The 17092-nt window shown below is 41.3% G+C and overlaps 1 protein-coding gene across 1 annotated transcript; it reads right to left on the bottom strand.

Annotated features, from left to right (window-relative positions):
- Positions 1-5920: 5920 nt before the first annotated feature.
- aldh4a1 (aldehyde dehydrogenase 4 family, member A1) lies at positions 5921-17027 on the bottom strand. Its single transcript, XM_080789016.1, has 15 exons — positions 16830-17027; positions 15228-15321; positions 14702-14794; positions 14007-14054; positions 13458-13613; positions 13160-13309; positions 11672-11746; positions 11227-11414; positions 10699-10772; positions 10072-10268; positions 9682-9729; positions 9271-9423; positions 8466-8587; positions 8052-8170; positions 5921-7264 (listed from the first exon to the last, which is right to left on the bottom strand). The coding sequence occupies exons 1-15, from the start codon at positions 16871-16873 to the stop codon at positions 7152-7154; spliced, it is 1674 nt and encodes a 557-aa protein (XP_080645142.1). The 5' UTR covers positions 16874-17027; the 3' UTR covers positions 5921-7151.
- Positions 17028-17092: the final 65 nt, after the last annotated feature.

Below are 17092 nucleotides of genomic sequence, written 5' to 3'. Positions count from 1 at the left end.
TACAAAGAATAGTCACATAAATGGTTTTTACCTGAAATAAGGATGGAGCCAGACACGAGGATATGGACGAACTAAGATAATGAGTATATATTTAATTCAGAAAAAGTATTTCTCTTTTACAAGTCACAGGTCATAGCCTCAATATACAATTACAACAATTTGTCAAAGTCAATAATAGAGGTCCTCCCATACATTGTTATGTTTAGGGTCTTATAGCCCAAATGACGTAAGGAGAAAAATGCAGTGTCAGTCTGTCATTGGATGGCATCAGTCAGACTTCCAGAATCTTCGCAGTCAGACCAGAATCTTCGCAGTCAGACATCAGTCAGACATCAGTCAGTTCTCGCACGTTCGTTGTTGATGACGTCAAAAGGAAGACCTCGTCCTCGGAACACTTATCACAAGATTGTTTGTGATCCATAAACCAAAATACAGACGGACAGTCTGGTAAATAAATGTAAATTTGTCATGGTGTGGTGTTGACCTTCCAGTCGGCCGCCCTGACCGACCGTGAACAGAGTTCACTGGAGATACACCCACTGTACCCTCTCCTGTCTAGCATTAAGTATTACACTTCACTTTGTCATTTCTCAATTGTCATAAATCATTAATTTAGTTAACTTCATAATTGTTTTCACAAAGACTGAAGTGGGGTGGTTGTTTAATTACAACATGATGTTTATTATGGAATCTGTGCTTAATAATGTCATAAGTGTAACCAATGAATTGATGCGTACATATTTTTCCACACCATTACGTTTTGTTGGTAAGTATAACCTTTCAGCCCATTCTCGCAGCAAAGTTTGATTTGTACAATATGTATGAAACCTTTCACAACAAGTATGTTATATTAGCACTATAGTGACGCTATATGCGGAACCTTTGTTCTGAAGTCTTTAAAAATCCAACTTGCTGTTTGATGTGCATGGTTGCCCTGAGAGGATGAGAAAATGATTGAACAATTTGGAAGTCCTTAATGTGTCTTAATAACCATGAAGATATGTGTGTGCAAAGAGGCAGATGGTAGGGGCCTCCTCTTGGAGGGAAGTCCTCGCTCCTCTTTCTTCTATCTGGTCCTCGAGAAGCATTTCTCAGAAGTGAGTCATGGCTCCAATATGCAGATGAATACACATCTTTTGAGTATAAACACATTCCAATGTGGACATTTCTGCTATTCAGGAAGAAAGGCCATGGCCTCACGATGGGCCCCATCTCTCTCTCTCTCTCTCTCTCTCTCTCTCTCTCTCTCTCTCTCTCTCTCTCTCACACACACACACACACACACACACACACACACACACACACACACACACACACACACACACACACACACACACACACACACACACACACACACACACACACACACATAGGCTGACACACTTTCTCACACGCTCCCCACGTGCACACGCCAAAACAAGTCCCCGTGCATGGCTTTAAGCCCAGAGGAACCACCCATGTTTAGTGTGCAGCCAAAGGCCCTCTCTCTGTCTCCTCGTCCCTCCACTGAGGAATGCGTGAGAGTTCTGACCTTCCCTTCTTTCCCACACTTAAGCCCCCCATTCGCCCTGCCATGACCACCACTGGACCCTCATTGTGCCTCGTCCTCAATGGGGCCATCTGGACAGCTATCATTTACCTTACCTATAAGGCTTCTTCCCATGATTGGTAGCAAGGATACACCTGAGAACTGCAGGTAAATAATAATGTAGTGAAGTCCACGCATGCACGCACGCACACACGCACGCACACACACACACACACACACACACACACACACACACACACACACACACACACACACACACACACACACACACACACACACACACGCACACACACACGCACACACACGCACGCACACACGCACACACACACACACACACACACACACACACACACACACACACACACACACACACACACACACACACACACACACACACACACACACACACACACACACACACACACACACACACACACACACAATCCATTCCACACCACTCAATACCGACAGGAGTTGTTATTGTGACAATGAGAGTTTGAGAGTTTTCCCGCCTCAAGTGTTTTTTTTCTTCCAAGGCAGCACGCCTGGACTGTGAATGTCAGAGTCACGTGCTCTGGAATGTCCATACAATCGGGACCCGCATGCACATCAAGAGAACTGGGGCGGATGTCTTATAAAAGGGGGGTCAGGCTTTTCCCATGCACGTTTTCCTTGCTCGAGTCACAAGGATAGTTCCTCAGTCAGTTGACACTGAGCACCTGCACTCCCCCCCCCCCCCCCCCCCCCCGCCCCCCACACCCCTCACACAGGGCCACCAAGTCAAAGCCTGGCCCTGGACAACAGCAAGGAATGCCATGCTCATCTTGCATAATATGACATTGATAACCTAGGAGACAGGGACAAAATGGACATATAGATGCGATGATGTTGAAAGGAAGACAATGTGGAGGATTTTGTATTAAAATGCAGATGAGTTAATTAGCTGAGATGTATAGGCCTATAGCCTAACTACTAACTAGGCTCCTTGTTTGATATATTTAGTACCAAACTTTCAATACATTATCGGCTATTATCAACAAAAAACAGGTTGCCCTTAAAAGCAGGCCACACACACACACACATACACATACACATGCAAGCACGCACGCAGCTCAGAGCGCTGGTTCTTCCCGCTACAGAGGCAGCTGCTGCTCATGTTGTTCAAAGACTAATCCTGTAGCCCGTGCGGTCCCAACTTTCCCACAGCACGCTTTGAACACAATAACAATGGACGTGTGCCGTGCTCAATACCGTATTAGTCATGGTCCAACAAGGGCTCATCTCATTCCCAGGATACCCAACAACGAGGGGGAAATACCTAGTGAAATAAAAAGGCAGGGGCCAGGGGGTATATTGACCCATACCAATCAAATAGCAGTTTTCATAATGTACCGCATATCTTCTTCTTGTACACAATGGTAGGACAACGTGGCTTAAAATTTAAGCCACAATTTAGGCTATTTTAATCTGACATTTTGTAGGTATTATAGGCTAGCTGTTTATTAATGTGTTTAGGCTGTATGTTTAGGGCTGTTAGGCTAGCCCTACAATGTGAGCTAGCCTAAGTCCACGCACGCACGCACGCTTAGTTTAATATGACATCTAGCCTAATAGCTAGATGTAGTAGCCTATGTAGATTGCTATATTTGCATAGACTTATTCTAATTTCAGGAATTTCACATTTTAGGCTTATTTATCTTCATGTATATATATCCTAGGCCTAATGTCCATAAGTCTATAATGTCCATGTCCAGGCTAAATTAGGAGGGAGCGTAGGACTACAGAGGATGTGTGCCTTAGCCTTCTGTCAACTAAAATGTCATGTTTTAATAACCTAATTTAGCATAGCTGTTGAGTGAATTGTTGAAAACAAACCAGAAGAAAACAGGTAGAAAGTGAAGAGCAAAGAGGGACTGAATTCCCTGATAATCTGGTGTGGCCCCGGGCCCTCATTCATTCATTGTCAGGTTTTCCCGCCATTTGGTTTGACATCCTTTGGTGTGAATGAGCCGCCAACACAGCTTGGAATGAGGAGGAATAGTCAACTTTTTCCCTTCACAGCACTCTTTTATTTAACGCTCCACCTGTTCCCCTGGGTGCACGTTCATTGTCGCCCAGGCAATAGACAGTCAATTTAGCATGAAGTAATTGAAGCCCTTGTCATTGTACTGTCTGTGGTCCCCATTGGCCGGCGAGTGTGGGAAACCTCAGTCAAACTGAGACCCACACGGTTTACAGTGGGCAGGGTCTATAAATACAGAGCTGTCACTTCATAGACCAAAGCTTTGTAGACAACTTGTCTCAAGATCCGCACAAGCCTGCCTACGGTATAGAAGTCATGGCACCTGTGAAAATGCACAAAGTAACGCTCACTGCCAAAGACAAAATCAAAGTAACGCTCACTGCCAAAGACAAAATCAAAGCCAACCCAGTTGATACATATAGGCCCACGCCCACTTCTGTGATTGTTAGCCTTATAAAATGTCAGCAAGCAACTATCTGGCCTCTAAACATATAGCTTAATTTTCTCTCCTTTGCAGCCGAGAAGAAAACCAGTGGTGGAGAAAATGCGCCGAGATCGCATCAACAACAGCATCGAGAAGCTCAAAGCTCTTCTGGAAAAGCAGCCCTGCTCCAAGCGCAGCAGCCCTGCTCCAAGCTGGAGCCCTGCTCCAAGCTGGAGCCCTGCTCCAAGCGCAGCAGCCCTGCTCCAAGCGCAGCAGCCCTGCTCCAAGCTGCTCCAAGCCCTGCTCCAAGCTGGAGCCCTGCTCCAAGCTGGAGCCCTGCTCCAAGCTGCTCCAAGCCCTGCTCCAAGCTGGAGCCCTGCTCAGTCTATCTATATTTGCAGTCTATCTATCTTTGCAGAATATTCATTCCAGTTTGCATATCAACATCATCAAAAGATTGTCAGACTAATTCACAAGCATCAGGTGACAGGTCACAGGTGTGAGGCATGCATTTATGATGCATGAGGTATATAGCAGCCTTGATGGGGTAGCATGGCAAGCCTACTCAGTGAAAACATAAAGGCAGTAGGCTATAGCTAGCCTATAGGCTTATAGACTATTTTAATAAATCTTCCATGTTTAGGTTTAGCTCATGTATGGTTTTTGCATCAATAGGCTGTCATGCCCCATTCAGCGTATATTGCCTGTAGCCGTAGGCCTATACTGTAGCTATAGGCAATAGCTGCAGACTGCAGTAAGCGTTTGGTTGTTTTTTCAGCTATTTATCAACCTCTAACATTTTCCTAATAGTGGAGTGAAAGGTTCCAAGATTTTAGGCGGGAGAATCGTGGCAGGAGAGAGCAGGGAATTTGATCTATTGAGTAAACATTTTCAAAGTGAATAGTCCAGCTGCTGTTTGGACTCCAGTACAAAGACACCCACGGTCGCCTCCGGAAAGCCCCAAGCCGACCTGAGCTTTCTCACACTCGCACCATTCAGCTCTGTCAGTTAAGAAGTGTGCGTCCCATTTCGGAGCTCCCCCAATCCCTCTGCGTTTGCATTTTATAGCTTGTAAGTATGGCCATATGGTAAAAAGCAGCTTAACATTTCAATGTCAATATGGCAGCAAGCAGAAATGGAGGCTTCTATGTCTGACAGTAAACAGTTGGATATCCGACCGTTGAATTAGTGTCGAGTGTTTTCTGTAGCCAACAACAATGGGGCAGCATCACACCCCAATAATCATAGCCGACTTGGATTGAAACGGTGAGAGCGCTATTTGGAGTATGCCTCATGCCAGCCTATAGTTTTGGTCCATTCATTATACATAACAATGCATTCCGTCTCTTTATGTATTAGAATATTGTGCAAAGGGATGCTCCCAGCATGGCCCAACAATGGAAGGACTTCATAATGCTTGGACAACTTGAAAGAAAGTTACCATCGTGACCCCCTGTCGATTGTGAAAGCCTTATATTCCTATTGTCTCGAAAGTTCTCATCTGCAGTCCATATTCTGCATGCTTGATCATATTAAGCATGGGCCCCAATGAGGTGTGACTCTCACTCCACAATATTTCATGCATTTAGCAGACGGTCTTAATCCAGAGAAATTTACAGTAAGCAAGTACACCACATGGTATCAGGTCAAGTGTCATCATCTCCACGAGATAAAGATGACAGGAGTGTGCCGTGGAGTGTGTGTGTGTGTGTGTCAGTCAATATGGAGGTGCCATCAAACACTCGCTACATCCTGACAAGTAGTTGTAAACCTCTCCTTTGTACTTTGACAGCTCCATGTTCCCACAGGACTGGTTCCCATGCTGTGAGACCAGAGCAATGCCATAAAAATAACAGGGAGAAAAGACAATGTTGATTCAGCATTGTCGTTCAAAAAAATTATAATGCTGTTATAAACAGGCAAATATTTAAATTCATGATAATTTCATTGTTACAATTTTTATTTATTTATTCAATACAGGCACATTGTGAATACAGTAAAACCTGCTGCATTTGCTGAATGCAGAATCAAAAATTTAAATATAAAATGCCTTTAAGAAAATATAGTCCCCTCACTTTTAAAACGATACACTATGACGATTTCCCAGAAGTGAAATGACTTGTGATGTTGATCATCTGGCAAAGCAAATAAAGTACAGTATAACCAGTCAGCCTTCAAGTCAGCTTCACAGTAACAGACTATGGCCGAATAGCATTTGCATCAAATAGCGAATGGGCAGTTTATAACACAGGACTCACTGAACATCAGAAAGTTTAGTCAACCATGTAGTTGGGTTGTCAATATAACGGATGCTAAATAATCTAGTAAAAAGTAGTAAACCCCAGTTACAAATAGTATTTGACCCATTTGTGTTTTATTACGTGTTAGGTGTGATAATCACTTTTTCTCCAGAAACTCAAATAGGGATGGGAATTTCATTGAGAAATTCAAACTAATCACAGTACAAGAGCAAACATACAATTCTGCATTATGGCTTGTCCAATACACACCAATAAATTATTTTTGTATTAGCACCAAAAAGGATATGATTTAAGTTATTATTGTAATTAGAACTACAATCAGAATGTGATTTAACATTGCCACAAGTAGTTTGTGTGCACTACTGACAAAATATAACATATAATTTAGTTCAGCTAAGATAATAACAACCTAAACTGTAGGTAAATTAAGGAAATTGTAAAATTCAACTTCACTCACTAACAGAAAAGCCCCATTGATAGATTGCTTTTTACCTTTGAGCTTGTGGTGAGAACACCTTGAAAATGCCAGACTCAGATGAATAGAGCAGACATGCCCTAAGGTGGACACAAAATATGTAACATCATATACTTACACACTGTATTAGGACGTTACACTGCGATAGACTGCGGGAGGACGGACGGAACGACTCTCCTGTGACACAAGCAGCATGGGACAGTACCACCCAGGGAGCATTATTGCACTGCCTTCACAGCCATTTTCAAAAGCTAAAATTACATTCTTAACATTTCCATCTTGGTTCAGTGCAAGCTTCATTGAGGGACAGGGTAGAAAGACACTTCAGCTGGGAGCTGGGTTGGGTGATAGAGGTCTCTGGACAGATAAGGATGGAGGGAGAAGGTTGGCCAAGGTAATAGTACTGTGTTAACATCTCCTCAGCCCATGTAGGGGTACTTCCATTCTGTGAGGGGGACGTGAGTCTGTTTGACCATCTGTGGCGAGGTCCACCTCAAAACGTAGTGGGGACCTCCAGGTTTGTCATTGGTTCCTAGCAGAGAAGAAGGGTCATGGTTTAGAGTTAGATAATTCGGTCAGATGGGCAACAACATATATTAATATTATTAACACATGCTCTTTTAGAGGACACTTTATCCAAAGCTTGTTATGGTATAGAGAACAAAGTGAGGCCATGTCTGAGGCCATGTCTGATGTAGCCTTCTTGTGAGCAGAAAGTTTCAGGGATGTGTATATTATCACATACAATACAGCTGTTCCGAAAATTGTGAAATTGAGTTTCCTCAACAGTGGATGACAATACAAATAAAATAACCAGGCCACTTAGCCAAAATGTAACACTCTTAGATCATTCTCAAGGCCTGTAATACAGTTCACCCCAAAGATCAGCCTCAAAACATTAAATGTATTCTATTGGAAATAAGACTTAAAACAGAGAGCATAATTTATGTATGTGCCTACAGTTTGTGTGTATGACTAAGTACAGCAGTATTGTATACAATTGTGTACAGTATGGGTAGTAGTATATTTTAATTGTTGTGTGAATGCACATCTACTGTATTTATCTTGTTTTTTCTCTGTTCTCTTTCTCAACCATGCAGTCTGTTAATTTGGTTTATTATTATTATTATTTTCAGTTTTTCATTTGGGATAATAGTAACAATGGCTAAATATCACCCTATTGGCATGACATGGAAGGACATATTCCAGAATTATCAGTTGGAAACCAAGACAGCATTCGTACCTGAAGCTCTGGTGCCACCAAATGGCTGATGCGCAACAACAGAATTATCAGTTGGAAACCAAGACAGCATTCATACCTGAAGCTCTGGCGCCACCAAATGGCTGCTGAGCAACAACAGAGCCAGTAGATTTGTCATTCACATAGTAGTTTCCTGCAGCATTTCTTAAAGTCTTGGCTGCCTCATCAATAACAGTCCTGTAACAAAACAACACATGAAGTGACGTTAATTCCATAATGTTCAAAGATATCAGAACCATTGCTTGCTTTCTTGTTTCGTTATTTTCAATTAAATTGTTTATCGTCCAATACATTTGTTTAAAAGTGCCATTTTATTTTATAATGTTCAACCGTGTCACAAATCATATGTGTCCTTCATGCAGGCTTTGTGATAATTACTTAATAATTACCGGTAACTAAATATTACAAAAAGATACTTAAGCCTAACAAGTATAATATTGGGGGAATGCAGTTAGACAAAAACACGTCTTACTGGTCCTGCGAAAATATTGCTCCTGTCAGGGCGTATGGGGAGGTGTTGTCAATCAGGTGAAGCACCTCCTTGTAGTTTTTCTCAGGGTAAACATAGACTGACAGAACAGGCCCAAAGATTTCCTAGAAAAGATAAAGTGATGTCAAAAAGTAGCCTCTGCAGCAATAATACTGAAAAGAGTCCTTATGACTATGAGACAGGTTTGCAAGGCCATTAAATACATTAAAACATTTTGTAGATTAAGTCACTTTCACACATGCACTGTATTATGGAAGTTTTCCAGACATTAAATGGAGGGCTGTGTGTATGTATGACCGCAACATTCCGGGCTCAGTAGTATTTTATGCTGGCAGGACCCTTGAGTTAAGTCTGGGTCCGATGATGAATAAATAAATAAATGATGCTCTGTCCGATTAGGCTCAAACCGGCTATGCGTGAATGAACAATTGAACACGGTAATTGTCCAGTTAATTTACATTTAGCGAGTAGACTTGTTGATGACGCATTCTATTGACGAGGAGAGAAGAGCTTCCCTCCTCCCGAGGTGTTTGGAGAGAGAAACATTAATTGATAACCAGTTTATTCATTCATTAATTTTCATTAGCGTTTGAGTTGGAAATATTCACCAATGCTTGGTTAAATGCTTACCGGTATTTATTTATTTAAGGTCATCCATGCACCCGGCCTGCGTTCTAACAACACAATGCCTTGTTAAACTATAACAACTGAGTTTTAGTCTAAATTAATTTAGTAATGGTAAGTGCCCAACTGCTCAAAAAATGGCAAGACAATGAATATACAGTACCTCAGACATGATGGGATCCTGTGGGTCTTTGGACTCAATGATGGTGGGCTCCACAAAGTAGCCTTTCTTATCATCACAGTTTCCCCCAGCGATGACAGTCAGGTTAGGGGACGACTTTGCGTGATCAAGATACTTCTTTATACGGGCAAAAGACTAGAGGGGGTAAAGGAATAAAGGCATTTTGCTGATTTTTTAGTAGTAGTAATAGTGGGAAATGTGCATACTACAGATATGATAATCCTTTGGGGTATTTTTATGTATTCTTTGCTAACTGTACATTTCCACATCCGTGAAACTTACCCACCCTAACTAATAGTTCCCTGATACCTGGTCGCCATTGAATTGATACAGTGCCTGGGGAGCAGTTAGGGCTCAGGGTTATGATACGTATATGACTAATAAATACTGTACCTTGTCATCAATCACAGCTGAGAAGAAAGTGCTGAAGTCTTCCACGGGCTGAAGAAGAATAAAGGAACAGCAGATGAAGCTAAATACCATTACAGAACACTGAGCTACATAGTTTTCTAATAATCACATTATTATATAAGTAACAGTAATATAGTATAACATGTAACCAGAATATCATTTGGAATGGAATACTGCGACATTTTTCAATTGTATTTTGGTTAGCTAATTAACAGAAAATAAATAAATAAACTGTAAACAATGCTGGTTTGAAGGTTAAAGCAATGTAAACAATCATGTTCTACTCTAAGTCAGGTGAAGGTCAACCGTGGAGTTGGGTAATAATATAATATTAATTAACGATTCTTTAGCCGTGATACATTCTCCACTTACATCTCCCACTTTGATCTGTTTGTGGATGGCCAGTAGCTGCTCTTTGATCTGGGGCCACTTGCTGTCAGGTACATACAACCTGGAGCAGGCCGAGCACTTCTGGCCTCCGTACTCAAATGCTGAACGGATGGTTCCAGTCACCACGCTCTGAATGTCCGCAGAAGAGTGAACAAAGTGGAAGTTCTTCCCGCCACACTCTAAAGGAGATGAACGTTCTTGTTAAACACTTGAGCCCACATATTTCACTGTATGACAATACGACAAATAGCAAAAGCTTACATCGCGATTGGTGATGCATTCTTTTTTGTAATTTTTGAGTGGTGCAACCACTCCAAGGAACAGCAATGTCCGTGTTCACCTATGTGTTGTTCACCTATGTGTCCGTGTGTTCACCTACAGTATGTACAGTATACGTTAATGAGCACCAGTAGGGGCGCTGTTGTGCCAGAAACAGAGAGAGAGTGCTGCACTGTTGCCTGCTAATGAGAGAGAGAGAGAGAGGGGGGGGGGGGGGTTGCACCACTCAGTTCACACAGGTGTGATTTTTCATTCAACTTGTGTGAGTTGTAATCCAATTAAAGTGGAAAATGTGCATGTAATGCGGCAAGTAACGTAACTACAACTCACCTCCTCCTACACGGGGAAAGTTCTTATAGATGTCCAGGTTCTGAGCTACTTGTTTCCATAGACGTTTGAATGTCCTGAACAGAAGAATAAAAAACCCTTCACAAAACAATAGTGACAATAATAATACAATTCATAATAAATGGTAGACAATGTTGACAAAGCAATTTTAGTAGTGATAGTGGTCCAAACATATTTGCACAATTCTTTATGGATACATCTAGAAATTTGAGTTTAACTTTCATACACCAACAGAACAGACACACCACAGGTACATTCTATTTTGTAATTAAACTTATAAAGTAAAAGTAAAGACTTTACATTAGCCATAATCCACTGTATCAACCAGTGAATTGGTCAAGGACAAGCAATGCACATAGAATAACTAATAAATAATTATAGAATAACTGCTAACATCACTGCGTGCCTGCTGCCTATACATTTAAGAATACACTTGAATAAGGTCCTGGCAAAGTTTATAATGTGTTACAAGAACTTGGTAGAGGAACTCAGAAGTGAAAATTGCCATACGGGACGCTGCCAGTGAAGTTGATGCCTGCCAGGTCCTTTGAGGCGGTGATGGTGTCTCCGAACACAGGTCCATCAGCTGGGACAAACTGTATGACGTTGGGAGGAAGGCCACAGTCCCGCAGGACCTTGTAGACAGCATAGCTAGCTGACATGGCCGTGTCGCTGGGCTTCCACAGCACTACATTACCCTGCAAAAAAGGATCACAATTTAAACAAATTAAATCCACTCAACTGATTAAAGAATGATACAATACTAGCCCTAAAAATACAATCTACAAGCTCACAATACGATGCAATGCATAGTGAGCTTGTAGATCGGATAAAAAAAACAAAAAACAATACATTTTAATAATGGCATGCCCAAAATAGGGATGCCAGGTTGAAAGTGGAAGGGACAGGTTCAAGTAATTTGAGAAAATACTGAATCCATAACCTTTTAACTTACCATGATAGCAGGGGTGCCTGCCAGATTTCCACCAATAGCTGTGAAATTAAAAGGAGCAACAGCAGCTACAAACCCCTAGAGGAGGAAATAACAATACAAAAATAAAAATAAACCTCATGACAACAAATCCAAAATTTAGACTGCATGAGGAAAACAGTTTATGTTCCACACTCAAAATACCTGCCCACCAAATCCTGCTCATTATGTGCAATTGTGTCAACCTAATTTGGGTCTTGGTCAGTGTTATTATTATGTTATTACCATTGTATGAAAAAGGACCCACAATGGGTGGAAGTAGGAACAGCCTAGATGATGTTGTGGGAAAGAAAGTGGTTACCGGTAATAAGGCTGCCAACGGTACTGCTGTACTTGGCAATCTTGGTTAACATCATTCAACATGATGAGCATTTGAGCGATGTGACTGGTGCTGAACATGTGAGACAATTTCAACTTTTATGTGTGTCTAAAACGGCTAGAAAAACGTGACACACAGCACAAGTGAGGAGCGCAAGGAAGTCACACTAGGCGCGGTACCATAGGAAAACAATATTTTTGTTTTGCCAAGGTGTTTCAGAAGCTTCGCAACTGTAGTGATGCATCTCAGGCCCCTTTTCCACCGGTTGGTTCCAAATGGGAACCGGTTCAGTTCTTTTTGGTTCTTAGTCCATGAGCCAGAGCTCCAAAATTGGAACGTTAATTATGAATTGAGTGTGCAAAACCATACCTATATTAGATTGTTTTCACCATGAAACTTCCCCAATTGAGTACTTACACGAAGACAATGATTTAATGTATTACACATTTTACATTTTTAAATATGCAAATTAGGCAGTACAGTATGTAGGAAAATATGCAAAATAATTGAAAATATGAAAAAGCTACTACTGTGGAAGGGTTATCATGTATTAATTTACTTGTATTGATCCTATAAACAATTTAATATACCGGTAGGTCTAGTTTTTCCCACCAATTTTGGAGCTCTGGCTCATGGACTAAGAAGTAAGTGTCATGATATGTCTGTTGTATACTTGTACTTTGTAGTGATGTCTTAGTGTTTCCTGTTTTCCCTAGTTACTGTTTCCTGTGTTGTCTCACCTCCCTGTGTTATCTAGTTTTCTCCACCTGTGTCCTGTTAGTCTCCCAGCCTATCCCAGTGTTGATTGTTAGTTCTGTTCACCTGTGTATTGTTTTCCCTGTGTCTACTTATACCCTCAGTTCCTTGTGTTCCCTGCTTGAACATAGTTTATGTTATGGTGTGTCCAGCCCACATATGTCCTGTGTTGGTATTGGTAAATGAATCGTCATTTAAACTTCATCTGCCTGCCTTCCTGTGTGGTTCTGCATTTCGGTCCAACACCTGTCTCATACCGTGACAGTAAGAACCAAAAAGAACTGAACCGGTTCCCCATTGGGAACCAACCGGTGGAAAGGGGGTCTCAGTGTGCTCGTCCCCACGGAAAACGCTGCACATGCACAGTTCCTTCCTACCTCCAGTCCACGATAGAGAGCTGTGTTTGTGACCCCCGGAGTATCTAATGGCTGCGTGCCTTCCAGCTCGATGGCGTGCTTGGCGTTGAACCTGAAGAAGTCAATCAACTCTGGAGCAGCATCAATCTCTGCCTGTACTACAGTTTTACCCTGGAAACCAAAGGTAGGACACACTGAAAACATATGCTGGGCTGATGTGTATATTATCAGCAATATAGCCTGGCATTTTCAGTGAAGTTACAATGAAGAAAAAGGTCCTCTCCAAGTCATTTTAAATGTTATAATAATGTCAATATACCTGTCCAATCATGGTCTTTGCTAGGATCTCAGCTCTCTTGGGCCCACTAATGACATCAGCAGCTTTGAAGAAGATCTGTGCTCTGTCCTGGACTGGCCTCATGTCCCACTCTCTCCGTGCTGCCACTGAGGCCAAGATGGCTTTGTTGAGCAGCTCCTGTGTCCATCACATTCAAATGAGAGGGAAGGAGTATTGGACAGAAGTCTTATACATTGTGTAAATATGAGACAGTGACATCTTCTTTTTGTTTTTGTTTGTTAAACGTTTGAGAATGTTATGATGTGATGTTGAACACTTCCAAGAGAAAATATTTATCCCATGCTGGAACTCTTTTTGGAACTCACTGGCTGTAATGATACTATAATTTAACTAACTAAGTAAGCTTTTATATGAGAACAATAACAACTTATTATAAGCAATGTTGTTTGTTTACCTTTAACCCACATACAGTTAAGCTCTGATAATAAAACCTAGCAAAAGGATAGAAAATTTAACTGCAGTAGGTTTCAAAGATACAATATAAACAAATCTTCTTAAATAGCAACTTGCCTTGTCAGCATAGCAGAACTTGGCCACCTTATGCGAGTGATTGAAAGGCTTCGAAAGGAGAAAAAAAGAAAAGGAAAGCAAACGTAAATGGGAGCTATTAGAATACAGCACCTATTTAATCTTATCATCAGAAACTAGATAACACACAGACAGCTGATGAAACTAGAAGAAGTGCGCCTCGGAGCACAGGTCTCCGCCAGGACAGATATTGTGTGCCGGCAATGTTCGGATGTTCGGAACAGCCTCCTGGTGGTGTTATAATAGGACAATGTGAAAAGGGTGGCATTTGTTCCTCTGCCTAGTGGGAATGTTCGTGCAACGTTTCACAGCAATTGGATGCTCCGTTCATCATTTGAGGCATTTTGTTCAAAATGAGCCGATCATGCAAACTTTAGATGCCAATCTTAGCCATTATCGGACAGATCCATCTTGATCACAATAGAGATAATGTGCACCAATTTGCAGGCCCCATTTTAGCAAACACATAATTCTGTATATTCAAATAGCAACTTTGTATGGTGAAAGTGTCTGCCTCCCAACTCTCCATATTTTCCCACCACATGATGATGCAATAGTTTACTCAGATTACAGTACATGGTGTTGACTTAGCCATATGGAACCTCTGGCCACTATGTAGCTCACCTCATATAGCGGAGGGAGAGTTTCCATATGGAGCTAGAGTTGTCTCTACTCACACATAGCTGGTATCTGATGTCTTTGGTCCACACATGCTCATCTCCGACCACACATGGTATCTCCTCTGTTTTCCCTTTCAGGTCCTCCAAGGCCTGTGGAAAACATCCAGTAATTCAGCAAACATTTAAACAGTCTCTCTACACTCTAGACTAGTCTAGACAATCTACAGTACACTCTGTACAGGAACATGCACCATTGCACCTGCAAAGATATAGTGTGTGAGAGTGGATTAATTACTGGCAATCAATATCATAACGAGAAGGAGGGCATATTTAGCTATGGACCTGGTTAGCTCAACACCAAGTGTTATGATGTGCTAATAAAATGTTCAATGAACGTTAACATGGAGAGACTATTTTGCAGCCCTATGGCAATGCAATTCATTCATAGAACTTGAATATGACAGTGTCAAGCATCGTACAGTTTTTGAGAGAGCGAAAGTAATGTCATAATGTCATAATGTTTGCTACTTTGTGTGCCGTTTTACTTAATATGATATTTTGAGCAGCTGTGTTCTAATCTAACCTTCAGCAGTTCTGCTCTCTCTGGACTGCCCTCCTCGAATCCCAGGATTGGTTCGTTCTTCACCTCAACAGCCGCACAGGGAAAGGTCTTGAAACTAAACAGACAGACAAGACAAAGCATGACTTAAGAAGAGAAGACGTTCCCAGGTTGAAACATTGGTTTCCATTTATTTAAACCCCTTATCACTAAACTTCTTTGAGTGTGCAGCCTTTTTCTTTACCTTTTATATTTATCTCCTGTTTTGTTATTTCAAAGAAGATAATACCCAATTTAATCCCATAAAATGTGTTACCAGGCTCATTCAGTTTGCTTCCTTTCACTGTCTGAAGCACACCAGGTAGCAGGTTCAACCGGTACCTTTGACCCGAACCAGATTTCAGTGGCCATGAAATTCTTGTCCAAAGGAGGATGTTGACCTCTTGTTGGTTCTAGACCGAATCATTTTACTGCAGTCCTGAAATTTTGGCTGTTTGTTTTTGTAGCGATGGCTTTGATGTGTCTTCATGGTAATGAGTAACTTGAGATAACCTCACATGAATCTTTTAGGACTGGAAAGGGAGACAGTTACATTCTTCAAATATGTATTATAATTCAGTATTTAATTAGACTCAGTTCTTGGTAGGTTTGTATCATTCATGACTGGTGTTACAGCATGATCTACAGTTCTACACTGTTGTAAAAGAAAGAAAAACGTTTGTTATAGTTATGTGAATAAATTATACAAGGCATCAATCAGGCCTTGGTGTGCTATTTCTTGATTTTGTATGTAATTTAATTATCTGACTGGTAATATTTCCTGGGAAGTTTCCAGTCCACTCTGGTGCCTTCGTATATTATTAACTACTAAAGTCTAAACTTTCTGAAGGTCACTGTTTTGACAGTGGCTGGGGTGCAACAGCTAGTCTTGTATTGTGGAAAGATAGTCATATACCCCCAAATCTCCCACTGACAAACACGCATAGGAACATTCTTCACATCTGCATCAAGATCACATGAAGGCAAGCCTTTGTGATTTTGTATCAGGGCAACCATGAGAAAAAGACAATAAACATGAGGGAAAGAAATGTTATCACAGGTGCTAGCCTAGACCAAAGGCAAAATAGGGCTGAACTCGTCTATTATATTATTCCATGCAGAAGGTGACAGCACTAAAAGTAAACTAAAAGTTTACCTAATAACTATCTTCCATATTACGTTATGTACTTTTGATTATAATAAGAAGTTAACATGACTGCACTTTGTCAGTGTGTATGATCCCTTAATATGTGAACTGTAGGCAGTCATGCCAGTGTGTCAAATGTGCACGCATTTATTTGATGAATTTTCAATAAAAAGAGAAAGCTTGACTTTACTAGTCAACGAAAAATGTATCTGCTGCAATTACACAGTTATGCATAAATGGACAGCACTTTTTTTTAAACTGGATGTTGAATACACACCTATTGTACTTGTGTCAACTCAAGATGCACCTTTATTCAATAGTTACAAAGGAACAGTCAAATGGAGACACTGCTGCAAGTGACATTTAGTAAAGTCAGTGGTAGGGGCAAAGTGAGTCTCGTCACTCTCGTGTTAGCTCATGTGAAACTACCTAGTACCTACCCTCTTCTCCAAGACTGGCAGAGCAGCGGCCTCAAACGCAGCATATTTTCACTGGAGATAAGTTCAGAATCAGATCAATGGGATGAGTAGAAGTTAAGACACCTGACAATCCAGAAGACTGGACACATAAAACCTCTATCAATATGCGATAAGATACATGGGAAGAATCCTTCGAGAATGCTGGGCTTAGCGCATGAGAATCTCTAGTTCCTATAGTCTGAAGGCATAGTCGCACTATGATTGGTTAATTTGGTGTGCAAATA

The sequence above is a fragment of the Protomyctophum bolini genome (genome assembly GCF_963924005.1).
Source record: "Protomyctophum bolini genome assembly, chromosome: 2".
NCBI classification, from domain to species: Eukaryota; Metazoa; Chordata; class Actinopteri; order Myctophiformes; family Myctophidae; genus Protomyctophum; species Protomyctophum bolini.
This window is presented reverse-complemented; position numbering and strand designations above follow the sequence as displayed.

Bases quoted from the DNA above. Each gene is read 5' to 3' on its own strand.
- aldh4a1 (XM_080789016.1), bottom strand. From the start codon at position 16,873: ATGCTGCGTTTGAGGCCGCTGCTCTGCCAGTCTTGGAGAAGAGG. The intron at 13,310-13,457 runs GTATATTGACAT...TTTGGTTTCCAG, and splicing joins CAAAGACCATGATTGGACAG to GGTAAAACTGTAGTACAGGC. The intron at 11,415-11,671 runs GTAAGTTAAAAG...CCTTTTTTGCAG, and splicing joins CAGGCACCCCTGCTATCATG to GGTAATGTAGTGCTGTGGAA.